The sequence below is a fragment of the Peromyscus eremicus genome, chromosome 8b, assembly GCF_949786415.1.
Source record: "Peromyscus eremicus chromosome 8b, PerEre_H2_v1, whole genome shotgun sequence".
Lineage (NCBI taxonomy): Eukaryota > Metazoa > Chordata > Mammalia > Rodentia > Cricetidae > Peromyscus > Peromyscus eremicus.
The window spans coordinates 42,176,975-42,199,752 of NC_081424.1; the positions used below are offsets into that span (position 1 = coordinate 42,176,975).

General features: G+C 41.7%; 1 protein-coding gene across 2 annotated transcripts in view; it reads left to right on the forward strand.

Moving 5' to 3' along the window:
* Zc2hc1b (zinc finger C2HC-type containing 1B) overlaps positions 1-22,778 on the forward strand; it is a 52,501-nt gene that overhangs the window by 8,848 nt on the left and 20,875 nt on the right. For both annotated transcript variants that reach the window (XM_059272730.1, XM_059272729.1), the window contains exons 3-6: positions 261-380; positions 1,307-1,445; positions 14,635-14,774; positions 18,201-18,309. In XM_059272730.1, the coding sequence (XP_059128713.1) occupies positions 261-380; positions 1,307-1,445; positions 14,635-14,774; positions 18,201-18,309 (508 nt within the window). The remainder of the gene's footprint in view (positions 1-260; positions 381-1,306; positions 1,446-14,634; positions 14,775-18,200; positions 18,310-22,778) is intronic.

The window sequence follows — 22,778 nt, forward strand, 5'->3', positions numbered from 1 at the left end:
GCTTAGACCTCACCTCTTAAAGGTCCACAAATACAGGAAACTGTAAAACGCCTTTTGTTACCTTTCCCTCAATACAGTATTGAGCTATGTCTGACATGACTAGGGGGAGTGATGGAATTCCTCTACTGTGGCCTAGAATTAGAGAATGGACTAAATCCTACAAGCACTAGCCTGTCACCATCCTGGAGGCTAAGTATGTCATCATTAAAACTTTGTAATCATACATTTTCCAAATCCAATCCCTTCCCTTCCTTGTCTAGGAAAGACATGGACCAATATGTAAGAAACTTTTCAACAAAAAACGCAAACCTTTCGATTCCTTGAAGCAAAGATTGCAGGGAACTGACATTCCCACCGTAAGTCAGCCGCCTCAGCCCGAGGTATGCCAACGATTTCTTTACTTCTCCATACAGAAAGTACATTTAAGCTGGTTTCTTGGCTCTCTGGTTTCATTTTTTTGCTTGATAAGGCAGTGTAATGGAATTTAAATATAATCCACCTTTACTGTTTTCTGTATAATCTTACTTAGATTTCCAAATAAAGTTTAGATACTTTCCAGATGTAGTTGAAAGAATCCTGTTTACATTTTCATTAGCATGCCTTTCAGTCTAGAAAGTGGTCTGGGAAAAAAGTTACTCCCCGCTTCCCTGACCCTCTGAGATAAGGTTTCACTGTAGAGCTAAGGTTGGCCATGAACTGCCTGCATAGCCCAACTAGCTTTAAGTTCACAATCCTCCTGCCTCAACTTCTCCAGTGTTGAGATTGTACACGTGCATGCAATACCAGTAAGAAAGCTACCGTTGGGACCAGCAAGATACCTGCCACCAAGCCTGACAACCTGAGCTCAGTCCCCGGGGAACCAGAACAGTGGGAAAACAGTCCCAAGAGCTGTCCCCTTACACTCCTCCAGAGCTGTGGTCTAGACACACCCACACCCACAAATAAATCAGTTAAAATGAAATTTCCAAACAAAAGCTTAAGAAAGTCACCTTTCATTTTGCATCTGTCTTTCTCTAAAGTTTCATGGTTTCTCTGATTTGTATTTAGTGTGTGTGTGTGTGTGTGTGTGTGTGTGTGTGTGTGTGTTGTCACTGTTATGACTTGCAAACGATATTGCTGTAGTTTGCAAACTTTTTAAAATAGTTCTCTTGGGGAAAATTTTTTTCTCTACAAAAAACTTTCTCTGCCAGTTACACGACCCCATTTGCTATAAATTCAAAACCTAGGTATTTTTTAAAAAAAAAAAATCTGTGGCTCGGTATGTAGTGTGGGGCAGTAGATGCTGCTTTGGTTTTGTTTCTCACAGGGTCAGCCCATGAGGAAATCCAACTGGAGACAGCAGCATGAGGATTTCATCAATACGATTCGGTCAGCAAAGCAATGCACTCTAGCCATTAAAGAGGGCAGGCCCCTTCCACCTCCACCTCCTCCAACCATCAACCCAGGTGTGTGCATATTTGGCTTGCTTTGGGGGTCACGGCTGACTTTTAGCCATATAAAAATGACAGTGATAATGACATTGAGGTAGTTTTAGTCATTATTTAAGTAAATATATGCAGCCCACGTTATTACCCTTCCCTTCCAGTTCACAGAGCTTGTATGTTCCCTTCTGTCTGTCCCACCTTGAGACGCCTCAGGAGAAATCATCACACCTGGTAGTGTCAGTACATACCTAAAGGGCATGTCATTTGCACTGTGGTTGAGGGGCAGGAAGCTGTTCACAGTTCTCTACTGGTTCCACCGGGTCAGCAACGTACAGCTCCGTGTTTGCAAGTGATAGGCTCATAAAGTTAACCATTTAAAGTCATGTGGGTTAAGTGGCTTCACAGCTTTCCTTCCTCCAAGCTTTGTGCTTTGAGAAGTTTCAAATCTAAGAAAAAGGAAAGACTAGGACAATAATCATTTACGTGTCTTCTCAAGTCCAAGGAGTGTGGACTGTACTGCCTCAGTATCTCTATCTCTGTCTCTGTCTGTCTCTCTCCTCTGTCTGTCTCCTCTCTGTGTCTCTTTCTTCTCTGTCTCTCTGTCTCTGTCTCTCTCTGTGTGTATATGTATTTTATTGGGTTAGGTACCACACACACACACACACACACACACACACACACACACACACACACACGCACGCGCGCACACACACACACACACACACACACACACGCACACGCACACACACATACACACACAAAGATCAGAGGAAAACTTTTAGGATTGATTTCTTTCTTTCTACTGTGGGTCCTGGAGATCAAACTAGGTTGCCGGGCTTGGTGGCAGGCAGGCACCTTGACCCACTGAGCCATCTCAGGGACCCCGGAAGAAGTCTCTAACCATGCAGTTGTAGATAGCAGTACTTTATCCTTGACAATGTCAACAATTCATCTCTGAAGGAAAACACAGATTCTTGTTTTCTAAGTTATTTGAAGAATGTTTCTAAGGCTCTCCCCATACCCACCCAGCCAGAATCCAGAATCCAGTCAAGGGCCAAATGTTGCTTTCTGTTGTCTTTTCAGACGGTTTTCGAGGTTCTGCTCCACCTTTGTCCAATGATTGAACTTTCAGAATGCTGCCTATTCTGTTTTTGTCTGCCTCTTTAGTCATAGTGATGTCTAACTTGTCCCTCTGTCCCATCTTTCAACAAGTTGGAAGCTAGGACTGGAGACTGAGGTTCATTTTAACCTCTTGTCAAATATGTGATTTGCAAATAGTTTTTCTCCTATTTTGTGTTGCCTTTGGACAGTATTATATTTAGTTAAAGTGCAACATTTTAAATTTTGAATTGCTTTCTCTTTTGTGGTCTGTGTTTTTCATGTTATAGACGACAATATCATTGCCAAATACAGGGCTAACACCTCTACCCTGAAGAGTCTTTTGTTTGGGGTCAAAGGTCTCATGTAGCTCAGACTGGCCTCCAAGTTGCTGTGTGGTCAAAGATGACACTGAGTCCCTGGTCCTCCTTTCTCTTCCACAAGCTGGGATGACAGGTGTGCACCACCCGGCCTAACCCCTGGGTTTCTTATTCTGAAGTTCTAGGATTTACTGGGATGTGGTTTGTCTATTCTGAGCTAGCACTTGTGGGTAATGCAAGGGAAGGTTTCCACCTTACTCCTTGATGGCACACCGAGAGCCAGTTCCCTCAGCTCCATTTGCTGAGAAGGCCATCCATGAGGGTTGATGGGAAGTGAATGTGGGAAGCATACATGACATACGTCAGCGGTTTCAACCTGTGGGTTGCAGCCCCTTTGGGAACCTCTCCAAAAACATTTACATTGTGATTCACAACAGTAGCAAAATGACAGTTATGAAGTAGTAACAAAAATAGTTTTATGGTTGGGGGTCACCACACATGAGACACTGTGTTTAAAGGGTCACAGCACTAGGAAGATTGAGAACCACAGGCATACATGATGTAGTTGGTCAAAATGTTATCGCGGAACCCAACACTTTGTACAATGATTATGCAACAATAAAGAATGAATCATTTAAACGGCCATTCTCCTTTTCCTGAACAGTATCAGTATCTTATTAAAAGTTACTGAGGGCCCAGCAAAGTGGCTCAGTGTTTTAAGGTGCTTGCCACTAAGCTTGACAGACTTTCTTCCAACCCTAGGACTTGTATGGTGGAAGGTGACTTTCACATGCTCCATACATACGCGCACAAATAAATAAGCCTGATCTTTAAAAAACTGAAAGTCAAGTCACTGTACACTTGGAAGTTTAATCTCTGTGTTCTCTGCCATTCATCTATGGTTGTCCTCATGCCAGTGCAGCTCCACTTTGATTACCACAGGAATAAAGTAAGTTTTGAAACCAGAAGGAGTGAATGCAACAGATACAAGAAGCTGTTTTGGCTGTTTGGGGTCTTCTGACATTCCATATGAATTTTAGGACTTTTTTTTTCTATTTCTACAAAAAAAAATGTCACTTTGGGAGATGGAGAGATGGCTCAGCATAACAGAGTTCAGAAGATCCAGGTTCAGTATCCAGAACCCACGTGGTGGCTCACAACCTTCTGTAACTCCAATTCCATAAAGTTACAGAACCTCTATGTAGGCACCTGCACTCACATGATGCACATTCAGACAAGCAGGCTGTCTCAGTTACTTTTCTATTGATGTGATAAGACAAGACCAAGGCAATTTAAAGAAGAGAGAGTTTATTTGTGCTTATAGTTTCAGAGGGTTAGAATCCATGGCCATCAAGACAGGGAGCAGGGCAGCGAGTAGGCAGGCATGGCACTGGGATAGTACCTGAGAGCTTACATCTTGACTCATAAGTACAAGGCAGAGAGAGCTAATTGGGAATGGCACGGGCTTTTGAAACCTCAAAACCCACCCCCAGTGATACACCTCCTCCAACACACTTCCTCCAACAAGGACACACCTCCTCTGACAAGGTCACACCTCCTCTAACAAAGCCACACCTACTTTAACAAGACCACACCTCCTAATCCTTCCCAAACAATCCCACCAACAGGAAACCAAGCATTCAAATATCTGAGCATATGGGGGAGCCATTCTTATTCAAACCACCACACAAGCACACACACATACACATGAAAAATAAACAAAAATGTTTTTAACGCCATTTTGGAATTTTAACAGGGACTTCACTAAACCCATAGATGACTTCGGATAATACTGTCATTTTAACAGTATTATTTTCTACTGCATGGGCACGAAAATGGCTTTACATTTATCTGTGTTTTCTTTTATTCTTTCACCAATGTTTTCTATGTATTAGTCTTTTGCTTTCTCATTTGAATTTATTCATAAGTTTTTTATCCTTTTTGATTTTCCAGAAAATGGAATTTTTAGCCTTGCTCATTATTCTTTGTTTGCACATACAAAATGCAGCTTAGTTTTGGTATGCCAACTCTGTATCCTGTAACTCTGCTGGATTTATTTATTAGCTCTAACACTGCTTCTGTGGAATCATTAGCATTCTGTATATATGTCATCTGTAAACAGATAATGTTATTCTGCCCTTTCTATTTGTATGCCTTTTATTTCTCTTTCATGCCTAAATTCTGTCTAGTACTTGTTAGATACAGCTGGCAAAAATGAGTGTTCTCATCTTGTCTCTACTGAGTACAGCACCACCAGTAGGTTTTATGTCACTGGGTAAAGCAAAAATAAGAGTATTCTTGGTACGATTTTGACATGTGAAATGAAATGTATGAAGCAATGGCACAAAGTTGAATGAGGAGAATAAACATATTTTTCAGGTTTTTATACAAGAATAGATATAATAGCGTGTGAAGATACATTGGAGGTTGCTAGAGGACCCATTCAAAAATATTGAGGTGTACCTAGTAAAACATATCAGGTATGAAGAATGGGGGTGCAGGCAGAGAAGATATGGGATAAAGACAAATAGCAAGATGCAGGTTGGACAACTGCATATAAATGGCCTACTACTCCAGATAAAGACAGACACTGTCAAGCTATGTAATAAAGCAAGAGCCAACAGTATGCTTTTCGTGAGAAACACACTTTAAGGACAAAATCTAAAAGCCTGGGGAAAGATGCAAGCAGTAATCATAGAACTCGAGTATCTGCTGACATTGGGCAAAGAGAACTTTAGGATAAATGTTAACAGAAACAATGATTCAAAAGCTACAGTCATTAAGACGACCTATGTGCATGTCCTTAGTGCTTCTGAGAACGTAAAACAAAACTTGACTAAGCTGGAAAGAGATAAATTCACAGTTCAATTATATTCAGGCATCTTGTCGTTCGTATCATCATAACTGATAGGCTGACCCAAAGGAAAATCAGTAGCGCTACAGAAAACTTGGGTAGCAGTATCAACCAATCTGGCCTCACTGACATTAACAGATGTCAGAGGACAAACAGAGCAGAATACACATTGCTATCAGGTACACAGGGAACACTATATTCAAGGCTGTAAAGTCAGCGTCAGGAATCTTAGGAGGATTGAAATAATACAGAATATATTTTCTGGCCACAATAAAATTAAATTAGAAATTAATGAAAAAATATATCTGGAAAATTTCCGAGTACTTAGAAATAGCAAGTGATTTCTAAACAGCCCACAAATCTAAGAACAAGTCACACATTGAATTAGAAAATACTTTAAGTGAATGATAATGAAAACATCAAAGTTACAGGGTCTTGGCTTATATGCTGATAAAGTTTTGCTTTTAAAAGTAAAATATGAGCAAACTAGCCTAAATTAAATAGAAGGAAAAATAATAAATGTAATTTATTATAACAACAAAATATTTTAAGAAGCATTTGGTCATCTCAAAAGAGCAAAACTGTTTGACAAAGTACAGCACTGTACATATTAAAAACAAAACAGAAACTCTCTCAGCAATTGGAAAATAAAAGAATTTCTCCCATAAAGAGAATCTTGGAAAAAATCTCTATTTCTCAACGGTGACCAACCAAACACATTCCCACATAGCTCGGGGGGAAAAAAAGCAAGAATGTCCACTTCTGTTAAACATGCTAGAAATAGTACCCAGTGCAATAAGAGAAAAATCGATGTATAACCATATAATACACACATGTAGTACATGCCATGAAGACTGAGCTGGAAGAGTAAGGCTACCTGAATCACAAGCTGTAATCACTAAAGAGGAAACAAAGAAAACTCTAGAAGGATGCTAGAATTAGAACAAAATCAGTACATTCTGGACTTCTGTGGACTATACAGAAGCAATTAAATATGAAATTAAAAAACAACACAATAACATAAAAATGTTAAACATTAGGGATATAGTTGACAAAATATGTACAGAAGTGTAAAATGAAAAACAGTATTCTCCTTCGAGGAATTAAAAAGGACCAAAATTAATAGAAAGACTTACCATTTCCATGGCTTAAGAGACTCAGTAGTGTGCTGTGATGTCAACTCTACCCACATTTCTCTATGGTTTCAATTTAATTCCAATAAAAATAACTGCAACTCTTCTTTGCCAAGTAGGCGTTAACCAGCTGACTCTAAAAGCATGTGCAAATTGAAAGGATCTGGAATAACCAAGCCAGTTTTGGGGGGAAAATCCCATAAAACAGAGTCTCTTAGTGTCAAGATTCGCTATGAATGTGACATTTGTGGCAATGCAATGTTGGAAGGCCAGCTGAACAGAAAATGGAATCTGCTGTAGAATCACCCCCAAGCATGGTTGGTTTTCTTTTAAGGTGTGTTCTGGCTAAACTTGGTATAAACGGAAGTCATCCAAGAGAAAGGAAAGTCAATTGATAAAACACCTCCATACAACTGGGTTGCAGGCAAGCCTGTGGTGCATTTTGTTGTTGTTGCTTGTTTTTGTTTGAGACAGCGGCTTACTACACAGCTTTAGCTGTCTTGAAATGAAACTCACTCTGTAGACCAGGCTGGCCTTGAACTCCCAGAGATCTGCCTACCTCTGCCTCATGAGTGATTAAAGACTCAGGCCACTATATCTGGATTGTTGTGCATTTTCTTAGTGATTAATGTGGGAGGATCGCCACGGAGCTGTGGTTCTCCTTCTATAAGAAAGCAAGCTGACCAAGGCATGAGGAGCAAGCCAATAAGCAGCATCCATCCATGGCCTCTGCATCAGCTCCTGCCTCCAGGTTCCTGCTCTTCTTGAGTTCTCATCTTGACTTTTTTGGTCCTTTTTAATTCCTCGAAGGAGTATACTGTTTTTCATTTTACACTTCTGTACATATTTTGTCTTGACTTTGATGGTGAAGATTGATGTGGAAGTGTAAGGAAAATAAACCTTTCCCCTCTAACTTGCTTTTTGGTCATGGTGTTTCATCACAGCAATAATGACCCCAAGACAAGATGCCAAGGTAATTAATTGGAGGGGAGAGTAGTCTTACCAACAAACATTGCTGGGAAAACTGGGTATCAATTTGAAAAAAATAAACTCTTAGACTTTGTATAACAACCATTTCAAAATCGATCATTAACAGAAGTATAACAAGTATTAAAATTAGAAAAACAGTGAACAAAACTAGGTCAATAAACATTAACAAGGCTGAAAGAGCTTGGGTCACTGGGTGTGGTGACACATGTATGTAATCTCAGCACCCAGGACTGAGGCAGGAGGATTCCAAGTTAAAGCCAGGGTTACAAAGTGAGAGCCTGTCTCAAAACAACCATAGCAGAGAGTCTGTTTTGTTTTGTGTGTGAGTGTTTTGTTCTTGTTATTTGTGTGTGTGTGTGTGTGTGTGTGTGTGTGTGTGTGTGTGTGTGTGTGTGTTTGAGGCAAGGTTTCTCTCTGTAGACCAGGCTGTCCTCGAACTCAGAAATCCACCTGCCTCTGCCTCCTGAGTGCTAAGATAAAAGGCACGCATGCGCCACCGCCACCACCACCACAGGGGGCTCATGTTAAGACTGCTGCTCATGTTAACACTTGAAACTCACCATAAAAGGGCAAGAGATGTCATGAAATAATAACTGACCATCACATGACAAAGCACTTAACGTTAGTTTCACTGCGCAAATTAAGGCCCCAACGAAAGGCTGCGACTTGTTCTTCTAGTTTGCTTTCTGTTGGCATGGTAACCATGACAACCAAAGGAAACTTGGAGAGGATAAGGTTTATTACATCTTGTAGTTCATCACCGAGGGAAGCCAGGGAAGGCGCACAAGCAGAGGCCGTAGAGAAATGCTGCTTGCTGGCTTGCTCCTGATGGCTCCCTCAGTTTGCTCTTTAAAAATACAATCCAGGACCAGCCAGGGGCGATAACACCCACAGTGGGCTGCGCCCCCCATATTAATCCTACATTAATCAAGAAAATACCCTGTAGACTTGCCTACAGGCCAATCTGATGGGGGCACTTTCTCAATGAAGTTTCTCCTCTTCCCAGATGACCCTGACTTCTACCAAATTGACAAAAACAAGCAAACAAACAATAAACCAGCTCAATCAATGATTTGTCAACTTGACACACAAATACATTATTATTAAGCCGTAGTCTTCCCTTTATTGTTTATTCTAAGATCCCATGTTTATATCACAATATGAAGTATACTATAACTTTATAGATTCAAAGTCTTTTTAAAAATATTCAAAGTCTCATAACCACGGATTCCCTATAAAATCCAAAATAAGTTGCATACTTTATAATTCCAAGGCAGGGAGAACCAGGGCAGAATTACAATCGGACCACAGCAAAATAAAGTCTAACAGTGTGAAAAATTCAATGCCCAGCGTCTGGAACTCACTCATGTTCTTTGGGGCTTTAAAGGGCTTGAGCAGTTCCTCTTCCCTAGCTCTGCCGTCCACAGCACACACGGTGTGCTTTGTAGGATAGACTGGCTCCATTCCACGTCTACCACTGTCTTTAGTGGTCATCTCCCAGGCCTGCCATCTTCAATATGTTGGGGTCTCCGCTGCAGCTGAGGCTGTGCCTTCACCAATGGCCTCTCCTGGCCTCTCAGTGCCAAGTCTCAGCTTCTCTCCACGAGACCTTCAACCCTGCAGTTTCCATTCTGTCAGAATAAGTACCATGTAGGAGATGCTTACATGTTACCAAATTCAGCTGCCAGCTTGAGAGGCAGCTTTTGGCCCCTTTGGACCACAGCTTCTGTGTGCTGTCCCTGAGGGAAAAAAAAAACTTCTGAGAAGATTTCACCTCAGTGATGTTGGTCTCTTCTCAATCACAGCTGATTTCTCAACCCTAATTAACCAGTATCAATCGTCCCAGCAAAGCAAAGGTTTCACTTCAGTGGTGTTGGTCTCTTGCTAATCACAGCTTATTCTTCTGCCCCAGAGGACTAAAAATCCCAGATTCTTCATTCAAACTGACCGTATCTGTAGCCCCACTAGTCCTTGCTTCCCTCTGAACCTTCATAAGCCAGGCCTCCATTGTGTGTATTTCTCCAAACAAGCTCCCACAGAACAGCCCTTTAAGCTTTGAGCACTCCAGAGATTTTCTGGCTCAAAGTTCCAAACACTTCCACAGTCCTTCCCCAAACAACACTGTTAAGTCTGTCACAGCAATAGCCCAGTCTCTTGTACCAATTTTTGTTCTGTTTTGCATTCTATTACTGTGGGGAAAAAAAAAACACTGATTAGGACCAGTTTAGAGAGGATAGGGTTTATTTGGCTTATACATTCCAATCACAGTCTATCATTGTTGAAAGAAGTAAGGAAAGGAACTCAAGACAGGAATCTGGAGGTAGTAACTGAATAAGACACCACAAAGGAATGCTGATTACTGGCTTGATCTGCATGGGTCACTCAGCTTGATATATATATATACATGTAACCCAGGATCACATATATAGAGGTGGCATCACCCACAGTGGGCAGTGCCCTCCCACATCAATCATGAATTTTTTAAAAAATGACCCATATGCTTGCCTACAGGCCAATCTGATAGTGGCATTTTCTCAGTTGAAGGTTCCTCTTCTCAGGTGTCCTTTGTTGGTATCTAACCAGCACAGCACTCATATGTATAATTAAAATTGAACCCTGACAATTGGCTGGAATGTATCACACCTAGAATTCACATATACTGCTGATAAAAAAATATAAATAATGCCATCACTTGGCTCTGTCTCCTTAAGCATATATTTAACCTGTGCAGCAATCCTACTTCCAGACATTTATGCAAAGAAATATATCCATGAAACAGTCTTATAGTCACATTTGTTTATATAACATAAACTGGAACAATTGAAAATGCCCATCAACCAGCATGAAGGAAAACAAGCCATGAAATATGTACAAATGGAATCTACTCCATAGTACCACGATAAATATAGCAAGATGGATTATCTATTACCAAGACTACAGAGCAAGGAAAACTTGTCTATAGTAACAGGGAAATAGATCAGTGACTTGTCTAAGGCTACATCAGTAGAATAGTGTCTGAAATGGGGCATGAGAAAAATTGGGGGGTAAATGTTTTATATTTTAATTGGAATGGTTGCACGAATGCATACATTTGTCAAGACTCACAAAACCACCAACTTAAAATAAATGTATTTTACTATGCAAGTAACTTTTCCAAAAAAGTTCTCTTGAAAAAAGTCTAAAAACAAGCCACAGTGTAATCACACAATAAATACCTCCTAAAACTCAAATCATTTGAACAATTATACCAGAAAATAATCTTAGTAATTGCTTTATTTTTGCTCTATACTAATGAAAATGTAGCTTAAAATAATGCATCATCTTAATACATTTAATGCAAAGATTTATGTCTACCATGTTAGTACCAAGAATCAGAAAACAAAACATTTCTTTGTATGTGCATGCGAGTCCATGTGGGTGTGCAGATGCATGTGTGCCCATGGATATGCATGTTGGTGTGGAAGCCAGAGAATAAACTCAGATGTTGGGCTGGGGAAGACCAGCTACCTCCTTGGAGATAGTCTTTCATTGGCCAGAAGCTCACTTATTAGGGTAGACCTGCTGCTGGCCAGTGAGCCCCAGGGATCTCCCTGTCTCCACACCTGCAGTGTCGGGATTGCTAGCACATGCCACCACACACAGTGTTTTTATGTGGGTTTGGGGGAATCAAATTCAGTTCATGGTACTGGCAAGGTAGGTGTTTTACCTCCTCAATCACCTGCAAAGAACGAAGCATACCTCTTATGAGAAACAGCTTCATTTTCACATGAGAAGCTGCAGCATGTTGATGGCCACCTTACAGTTATTTAGTGACGTGAGGCCATGTCAGGTGGGGTGCGTGATTTTCTCTCCTTACCCACTAGGCTCTAAAATGACAGGATTATTATTCCTCTAAAAAATAATTCTCTTTGCAGGTCTCATCACATGCTCAATTAATTTTCTTCCTTTCAGATTTTTATGCTAAAACACAAATTTTGTAATTAAATTCCTTACTATATGCACTTAACAATGCTTCACAATGGTGTATTTTTATTGCAATTTGATTATGTTGCTTGTGCAGGGATTTTATATTAACCTGAATTCTTAGACTTATGTACTAGAAAATTTATATGCACATACAAGGAGAGTTTTATACATAATATGACCTAATATGCATGAGTTTGCAAGCAATTTCCTCTCACTTGTCAGCGTGGATCCCCATTTTTATGACTCAGTTTTCATGATCTGTATATATTTATTCTAGTTCTTACTGGATTAAACAAGTATGCTAATGATTCAAATCTCCAGGTCACTGCAACATTTTACAGGAGGGATGATATATAATATTTAGGATTGGGATCATTCTGTGGCACTTGAATCAGTGGTTAGCATCTCATAGGCAGCATAAGGATCTCATGTAATTTTTGCATTTAAAAATTTTTTTTATTCTTCTACTTCGATTTTATATGAGACCTGGCCACCATCTTTCCCATAAGAATCCTTCTGTAGTGAAGTTTTTCAACTCACTATCCATGCTGTAAGGGTTAGCACCCTAAGCTTTGAAATTATTTTCAATAGAAATAAATAACATGTAGTTATTTTTTTGTGAGCTCATAATTAATAAAGGACGAAGATTACTCAATTTGAGACAAGGATAGAACATGCAGCTGTGACACATCATGTTCAGATGATTGCTACAGAAAAAAAATGCTTTTCCTTTCTCAGAGTATTTGAAATTCAATGTACATGCAAATGGCAAGTCCAAATGCTCAGCCACAGGACCTTTTCTTACCTGTACAGTTCTCCCATGCCCAGGCTTCTTGTTCCCTCTAGGGATCTTGGGGGGACCTGGTGTTCCCTTACCATTTGGAAAATGTGTTTGCCTCATTAGCTCAGAGACTTTGTTTGGCAAGGTAATATATTCAAACATTTGTTGCTTCCGTGGTGCCATGCAGCGAGGGTGGCAGTGAATAGATGGACTAATGGAAGCCTAACAATGCCTTTGACCAACCTAGAGCAGCGTGTCTGCTTCAAGGCTTGGCTTCCCACCTGGAAAAAAGTGTGAAATAACCACCATGCTGAATGCCCATTTCTAAATAGTTTTTCTACAGTGCTGTGAATGAGTTCTTGAGTGATCTCAGCACATTGGAGTTTCTAAGTGTTAGCCTTCTTGTTTAGCTGTTGGAAGCATAGGCTTGCTGGACCTGTTTCCATACAGCAAGAGCCAGCATTTATAACCTTCTCAGATGACCCACCCTTCCCGCCGTGCCAAGCCCTAGTGTGGATTATCTATTAACTTTCACAACAACCTGATGAAATCAGTGATACAGATGTGCTGAGGAGATGGGGGCCTATGTAAGTTGAGCAACTTGTCCAAGTTCATGCACATAGCAAGTGAAGAACTTGGGCTCAAAACCAGTCAGGCAGGCTCCAACGCTAAATTCATCTTTATTTCTTAATGCTTTCCAGCTTTTTAAAGCCATTTATCACTGTGTGAAATTTTTGTTTATTGTTTCTGCACTCAAATACATATTTCTTGATTGCAGAGACATTGCATCTCCATCTAAAAAGCACTGTATGCACTACAACAGGCATTAACTGAATGATTAGTATTGCTTTCTAGAATGGGCAGTCAAAGGGACGGCAACTGGATCATCCCTAAACGTTGATAGTTTTTACATTTGAGGAGTATTCATTTTAGCTAGCAGTTTGTTCAAGCAGAAAACTCTTCAAACTGCTTAACAATAGAACTTCACAAATAAAACAAGTTCTCTTTAAAGACATGGCTGTACACGGAGGAATTTTGACTATTCAGTAATATAAACGTCCATCCTGAGTGTAAGGCTGATACAGTTCAGACCCTTTCTGGGAAGAAAATCCTTATGTCTGGGAAGAAATTCTTTATGTCACTCATATCCCTTAAAGATGCCTAAGTCAAGAACAAAGCTAGCCCTAATCCCTGTGGGCTTAGAGAGGGTAGGCACAGACCCAGCTTTGCTTATGAGAATCTCCATGTTATAAGATGACTTCAGATCTTTCTCAGTTCCCATGTCTTTCACTAGTCAGTTGCATCTGATAATAGCACATGAAAGAAAATTTAACAAGGTGTTATACAGAACCACAGACAATCTAGGGTCACCAGAAGCTGCCTGGGTTTTGCCTGGGAAGCCGAAGCTAGTTCTCAAGCTGCTTTCCCATCCCCTTCCTTGTTTGGTCTTCAATTTTTGACCCCCTACCAACTTTTATCCTTTTCTCTTTTTATAATTCCCCATTCTGAATATGTCACTTGCCTCCTCATATAAATGGGAAAAAAAAAAGATGTAGCCACTGCAAAAGATATTCTTGTTGCTAATGATAACACTATGATATTGGAACCCAACCTCATCCCCTAAACCCACATTTTGAAACTACACAGTATCTCTCTGTATAAGTCTGAACAACCTTCTGTCTCAACTAGTACCATACCTGGGCTTCTTGTGGATCATCTATGCACTTCCTTACCATAGAAACTAGCATGCTGTCATGTTGGGACTGCTTCACAAAACTGTAATTTTGAAGTTCCTAAACATAACTAGTCTATTATCTAAAAAAAGACACTATGCAAACATTTCAAAGGGATATTCTTAGTTGAAACAAGTACCTAGGGAGCACTTTTCCCTGCCATGTCTTTATTTTAAGCTTCCTCTTTTGGACTAGGTTATCTCAAACTGGAGTCTGGGACCTTGCTCTTCGGTGTTGGAGCCGAGTTTACATTCTACTTCATCCATTTCCTACAGTTCCGCCCCACGGTTGTTTTTGAAATGTTAATTGTGCTCTGTTGGTATATTCACATCCAGATTATATTCAGTGCCCATACTGTATGAGGAGGTTTAACGAAACTGCTGCCCAGCGACACATTAATTTCTGCAAAACCCAGTCCTCTCGATGCGTGTTTGATCCAGCCCAAACAGCAGCTAGACTGGCATCCAGAGCTCAGGTAAATATCTTTCCTCCAGGTGTGGGCTTTGTGTCCTTGCATGCCTGGGGCAAATAGGTAGGATCTACCCGGGAGCTCTGTGGTGGTGACATATAGAATTCGAACAACAGAGCTCAACCATCCTCCCATCCTCAGAAACACATGGGTCAGAAGACTCATCTCTGTCGTGGGAGTTGTCTACTTCTGGCTTGAAGTACATTTGGGTGTTGCAGGAAAAAAAAAAATTATTTCTAAAATGTTTGAAGCCTTTCAGGATGAAGACTTCAGTATATAAAGAATGTCTCTATAGCATTACACTAATCCCCTGCTTATTCAACAGTGTTTATCAGCCTAACCCACCCAGAAAAGAACTATGACTCAGAGAAACTGCTCTGGGTGGGAGAAATGTTGCCAAGAAGATGCCTCACAGCTTGGGTCCTGATCTGGAGAGGAGAAGGGGGATGGATGAGATACACAACATGTCTAGTTTATGGCCTGAGGCGCCAACCAAAGACACAGAGTCTCTGATGGGGATTGACAAGACAGAAAAGCAAAGGCAATGGGATTTAGAAGGGTTATGGTTCAGCCAGTTCAGATTGGAGGATGAAAGGAATCGATCAGTTAGACACTTGGAGCTCTGGGAACAGCCAAGCCTGAGAGTCTGGGAGCAGGGACAGGAAAGTATCTGGGAAGCCAGGCTGCCGCCTTCCCACCTTCCTTTCCAGCCTTTTCCCACGACTTCTTCTTCTTTTTCTTTTTTTTAAAAATTGAAACAGGGTTCCTCTGTGCAGCCATGGCTGTCCTGAAACTCGCTCTGTACACCAGGCTGTCCTTGAACTCAGAGATCTGCCTGCATCTACTTCCCAAGTGCTGGGATTAAAAAAGACATGTGCCACCATGCCTGGCAGCATAGTCTCTTCTGTCCCATTGTCTGTCAGTGGCTTCCTGTGTCCTCACAGTCAATGTAGACATGAATGTAGCAGGGAAAAGCGGAGTGGCATGCAATGGACTTTTAGAAGGGTCACTTCTGCAGTGACTGTCCAAGACAACTGAGGTCAACCAGGAAGGAGACACAGTGGGGAAATTAGGGATCCTGGAGTGAGGGGACTAATAGGAGAACAGCATAAGGAATAATTAACGAAGTTGAGAAAATGATTGGCACTAAAATAAAGCTGGGCATCAGCGTTTGGGCATCTAGATAATAGTACAGGTTGTAAATCCCTTATCTAAGATGATATTTCAGGTTTACCCAGAAATATTCAGAAATGTTTCTGATTTTTATAATTTTTTTTACAAAATTGGCATATGCATGTATACCTAATACACATAGCCTGCAGGTAATTTATACAAAATTTCCCATGTGCCTGTGTTTCAACTGCAACACATCCCATGAGGTCATCCGCGGAAATTTTCTCTTGTGACAGCATGCTGGTGGTCAAAATGTTTCTGAGTCTGGAGCATTTCTGATCACACATCTTTGGATTAGAGATGCTCAAAACCTGAGGGAACACAGGAGGGAAGATACATGATACATGTGTGTTGGGTGAGTGGTGAATACAGGTCTCGAGGGTTAGTCTTCCCAGCTGAGATAGTGGAGGGGGAGGGCGCCATGTGGAGAGCCAGGACTCTGGCATCAGCAGCAAGGGTTTGACTTCCCATTGTGTGGTTGACTGTTGGTAGGTAAGTCTTTGAGATTTACCTTTGCCTGTAAATGACATTAATCACGTATAACTAAAAGTCTGGCCCTGGCCCAGAGAGTCCTTTGCCTGTTCTCTCTCCACTTACCTCATCCTCCTTCCCCTTTACAAAAGCCTTTCCTCTTGCTGGGGTTGGAATCACAATTTTGAAGGACCATGGCAGCTTTAGGCTTGAATTCAACCTAAGTGTGGAGAAGTCTGGAGGTTCAACTCTTCTTCCACCATGTCCAGCAGTACCAGCAACTGACATTATGACAGACGGTCTGTCCGATCCATTGGAGCTTGCCAGTGTTCGCGGGGCCAAAGAGGGTGGAGGGAATGAGCAAACAGAAGTGGTTTTTTTTTTTTTTTTTTTTTTTTTTTTTTTTTTTTTTTTTTTTTTTTTTTTTTGCTTGCAAAGAAGGCCAGCTGGCTATCCCGAGCATAACCAGTGACTTGGCCCTGTTCCCCTCCTTGTTTTCCAGAGCTTAGTAGCGACTGGGAGCACAGAGGGGAAATTGCTTGCTCCCTGAATTCCTTTGCTCTCTGTCGAGCATGTCTGAATGGCAGTGTTTTCTCCCCGAGTGCCAACGCCACCACTCTGGGATCTTGCCTAATAGTGAGCTTGTTCAGAAATGGAACAAGAAGAGAAAGTTTCTTTCAGGCTTGCAGAACTGTTCATGGCACAGCCAAAATGTGTTTCTATTTCAAACATAATCAACGTTAAAAAAATCTGCCATTCCCTTAACCAGAGGAGACCAATATTGGCCTCTAAAAATAAACCTTTGGGGGCAAGAGAGATGGCTGGATGGGAGCATTGCTGTGAAAGCAGGAGGACCTGAGTTCGAATCCCCGGCATACAAAAGCCAGTCGTGGCCACACATGTCCAGAATGCTAGCACTGGGGGCAGAGTCAGACAGATCCTGGGAGCTTACTGGCCAGCCAGATAGCCAAAACATTGAGCTTCCAGTTGGACAGAACTTGTCTCAAAAGACAAGATGAATAACAATAGAAAAGGATATCCAACACCCTCCTCTGACCTCCACATGCTTGGGTAGACACTAACATCAACTTGAACATGTACACATACACCCCATACACACAAAATACTAACAACAACAACAACAATATTATTGTTATTATTTTAACTGCCTGAGGATGGGTGATCTGTCCTATCACAATAATCCTTGCATTGGTGAGGAATTTACTTAAATAACATTGTCTTGGTGCTGTATTTTCCAAGGGCCTGGAGATAGATCCACAGCAAGCTACAAGGGGCCTCCCCAGAATGCTTTGGTCTTTGTTTGCTTTCCATCTGTGCAGTGTGCAGCTGCTCTGTAGGACTAGCGAAGGCCTAGGGGTATTGGAATTCTATGCTTAAAACATGTGCTGCCTGTCAATCTCCGTTTTCCATCTCTGTTCTGGTTAGGAAACAAAGCCATTTTCAAGGGTAAAGAAAAACAAAACATTCCATAACTATATCCTGACTGACATTAAATGATTTCTTCTGTCCACACACAACTGATTTTATAGGATGAACTGACCACCACCAACCCTGAGGGCTTCCTTATGAATGAATGTTCCCAAACCAAACTGTGGCATTGAGCACCAGCAAGAGACCACAGCCCAGGCTAACAGAAATGCTGGGTGTGTGTCTCCTTCTTCTGGATGTGAGAGTCCCCGTGATGACTCTAACCTTCTGCTAGTTGAGTGAATACTAACTAGTTTACTTCACCCAAGGTTCCAGTGTTGTGTCTCTTTCTATCTGTAGGGTAAGGCCCAGGCAACTCCCAAAAAACAACCAACTGTCACGAGTGCTGTGGGAACCCTGCTGCAGAACAGGGCTGTGGAAGCCAAGAACGAAGTCACGGCCAATCCAAGTAAGTCAGACATGCACTTGGGTGTCCAGTTATGGGGGTAGAGCCGGCATCCTGCCGTGGGGATCTGCTGGTGGTTAGTAAATGCTGAAATGGCATCCAGTGCTGCTGAAACACACACACACACACACACACACACACACACGAGCTTGTTTGAGGTTGAAGCTTATTTACCAAGAGGGAATATTTCTTATCAGGATGGCACCACTCTGACCAAGTGGGAAAGCCTGTTTGATTACGGCGGCGGCAGGAGCCCACAGCTCTTGCTCCTCAGTCTGCTAACCCTGAGAAGGCTGAGATTAGAAGCTCACAGGTCGGGTGTACAAATGAACAATTTCTCCGGAGTAGCAGCAAGCACAGCCATCATTACAGTACCGGCCTTGTGCCTCCCAGGGACCCTCTGCATAGTTTACCCTGCCGCCTACAGAAAAGGAAACTGGGCCTCAGAGAGGATATGTGACCTTGCTAAGGCGCATAGCTGGTAACCAGCAAGTTGGATTAGATATCTACTGTACTCTCCACCCCCAGCGAGCTGCACAGTAAACAGGGTTGTCTTCGCTATGCCCAACATGCATTTTTATAAAATCAACCTACAAAGAACAAATTGCCCAATGGCATTTGCATACCTACTTTGCTTGTCTCTCCACATCCCCTTCCCCTCCCCCCAATTTCCCTGGCCCTGATCCTCCTGTTCCCTTCCAACCCCAGGACTCACTACTTCTACTTACATATCACTTGTCAACAGGCACTGTTCAGACAGTGTATATTATTTCATAGCCACAGCATCACTTCTGGACAGTAGTCATGTTTTGAAGTTATCAGCCAGTCTCCACCTGAGTGACAGCACCAAGAAGACTGGCTATTTATTTTGGGTGGCTTATCTCAGGCTTAAAAACCTAAGGGAGGGTCCAGGGAGATGGCTCAGTGGGTAAGAGCGCTTGATGTGAAACCATGAGAATTCCAGTTCAAATCCCCAGTAAAAACCTGGGTGTGGCCAGACACATACCTTTGTCCTCGAGCTGTGGAGAAAAGTGATTTGAAGATTGGTGGTGCCAGTCTAGCTCTGGATTCAGTGAGAGACCCTGTCTCAAGGGGAGAAGGAAGAGAGGGATAGAACAAGACACTGACATTCTCCCCTGACTTCCACACGCCTACACCCACATGTGTAAGTGTGCACATACATCATGCACAATATGCCATATACGTGTGCCACACACACAACACAAAGACCTGAGTCAACACTTTAAACTTGTCTGCACAGCCTTATGAACCCAAGTTGTTAGGGTTTTGTTTCTTCGGCTTTGTTTTGGCAACAGTACTATTCGTATTTTTTTAATTAAATTTTTTTTCATTTTTTCCAATTTTTACATACATTTACCATCTTAACTATTTTAATGTACAGCTCTGTGGTATTAAATGCATTCATCATATTGCACAAGAAAACTCCACCACCTGTTTCTATCCCTTGTCCAGTTCTGAGAACGGAGCCTGGGTCTTTGCACACTCTGCACGAGGGTTCTACCCCTGAGCTGTATCTCAGTCCCTCTTTTTGTTTCTTTTAAAATTACATTCATTTAGAGTGTGGGCATGTGGGCATGCACATGCCGTGACACTCCTCTACAGGTCAGAGCACAACTTGGAAGAGCCAGTTCTCTCCTTTCATCATTTGGGTCCTGGGGATCAAACTCAGGCAGGCAGGCTTGACAGTAAATACCTTTACTTGCTAAACCATCTTGCCAGCCTTATTTTGACTTTTTTTATTTTCAGAGACACACTAGGTGGCCCAGGAAAGGCTTGAACTCCTTCTAGAACCCCTGTAGTCCTGGAATCTGGGATCCTCCTGCCTCAGCCTCCCCAGTAGCTGGGTGTACAGATCTTTCACTCTGTAAAACTGAAAGTGTGTACCCATTAAACGTTAACTCTGTGTTATCTCTTCTCTTGTTCTTCTATGATCTTGTCTATTTGACTTATTCCCACAGCTGCACAGCATTTCTATATTTTCATGACTATATTATTTCTTAGGATTAAGGCTTAGGATAATGTCTTCAAGGTCCAGCCATGATGCAGCATATGTCAGAATTGGATTCCTTCTTAAGGCTTCACATTTCATTGTACATGTGTGTGTCTACGTGTGCATGCTTACTCCTCTGCTTATCCGTCTGTGTGCAGTGGGTTGTACCCACAGCTTAGTGGCTGCAAACATGTCCAAGACTCTTCTTTCAGTTCCGTGAGACCTTTCAACTCCTGGGGTAAATACCCAGGAACAGAATTGCCAGGTCTTATAGTAGTTCTATTTTTAAGTTTCTGAGAAGTCACATGATGTTTTCTATACCAGTTGTACAATTTTACATTTCTACCTACTAACATTGTTCAAAGAAGAGATCCATGTTTCCCTGTCTTCACCAAATCTCTCTCTGTGTGTGTGTGTGTGTGTGTGTGTGTGTGTGTGTGTGTGTGTGTGAGAGAGAGAGAGAGAGAGAGAGACAGACAGACAGACAGACAGACAGAGGAGAGTGTAGCATGAATCTTAGAGAGTCTTATTAATAAAATCAAACCCGGAGCCAAGTATTGGGGTGAACACTGGAAGATCAGAGAGACAGAACAAGCCACAGCTAACCTCACCTGGCCAACTTCTCAGCTGATCTTGTTTCCTCAGACTGGAAGCCTCTGTGTCCTTATATCCGAATCGCTCTCAGCTGAACTGTGCTCCAAAGCCTGAAAGCTTAACCAGACAAATGCTTAACCAGACAAATGCTTCTAGTTTCTGGTCTTCATGCCTTATATACCTTTCTGCTTTCTACCACCACTCCCTGGGATTAAAGGCTCGCTTTCTGGGATTAAAGGCATGTGTCACCATGCCTGGCTGTTTCCAATGTGGCCTTGAACTCACAGAGATCCAGAGGGATTTCTACCTCTGGAGTACTAGGATTAAAGGTGTGAGTGCCACCATTTTCTGGCCTTTGTATCTAGTGGCTGTTCTGTCTCTGACCCCAGATAAGTTTATTAGGGTGCACAATATTTTGGGGGACACAATATCACCACAGGAGAGAAAGAGGCCATCCTAATGTATGGAGTGATATACCATCGATACTTTGATATGTACTTGTTTAATGATTTAGAATGCTAAAAAAAAAAAAAAAAAAAAAAAAAACAAACCTTTTTAATGGCTTATTGGCCATTCATGTATTATCTTTGGAGATATGTCTACTCAAATCATTCCCATTTTTAATTTACTGCTGTGTTAGTTTCTTTTGAATCACTGTGATGATCAAACACCCAACAGAAACAACTTAAGGCAGGAAGGGATTTCATAGTTGGTTTTTTGGGGGGCAAGAGGGGGCACCACCCAGCTCACAAATAAATACATGGAGACTTATTCTTAGTTATGAATGCCCAGCCTTAGCTTGGCTTGTTTCTAGCCAGCTTTTCTAACTTAAATTATCCTGTTTCTTTTTAACTATGTTTTGCCTCTGGGCTTTTTACTTTTCTTTATTCTATATGTCTGTCTTCCATTCTTACTCCATGGCTGGCTGTGTGGCTGGGTGTCAGGCCCTGGCATCCCCCTGTCCTCCTTTTTTTTTGCTCCTCCTCCTCTCTTGAGCCTAGAATTCTCCTTCTATTTATTCTCTCTGCCTGGCAACCCTGCCTAACCCTCTCCTGCCTTGCTGTTGGCCGTTCAGCTCTTTATTAGACATAAAATCAGGTGTTTAGACAGGCAAAGTAACACAGCTTCACAGAGTTAAACAAATGTAACATAAAAGAATGGAACACATCTTTGCGTCATTAAACAAATATTCCACAGCATAAACAAGCGTAACACATCTTCAACTAATATCCCACAAGAGGATTCGTTTAGGCTAGTGGTTTCAGAGGTATCAAGACATACATATGAGGGCATGGCATTGAAGACAAGCTCACATCATGGTGGCCAGGAAGCAGAGGAAGGAATGCATTACTGAGCTGGCTTTCTTTTTCCTTTTTCCTCTTTTATTATTTGAGTCCCCAGTCTGGGTAGATGGTGCTTCCCTCATGAAGGGTGGGGTCTTTCTTCCTAGCGTAGCCATCTGCAAATGCCCTCAAACACATACCTGGAAGTGTGTTCGACTGATCTCTAAGTAATTCTAAAGGCATTCAAGTTAACAATCAAAATTAACCATTTGGCTTGTATACTTTTCTGTTGCTGTGATAAAATAACCTGACAAAAGGAAATTAGTAGAAAGGGTTTATTTCGCTTCACAGTACTCTCACAGTATGTGACAGTAGCAGCAGCAGGAGCTTGAAGAAGTTGGTCACATTCCATCCATAGTCACGAAGCAGAGAGCAATGAATCCTTATACACTGTTCACCCTCTGCTCTTTATACAGCTCAGCTGCCTCAGCTTAAGGAGTAATGCACTTATAATAGGTGGGCCTTGCCACTTCAGTCAACTTACTCAAGATAATACCCTAGAGGTATACACAAAGGCCCATCTC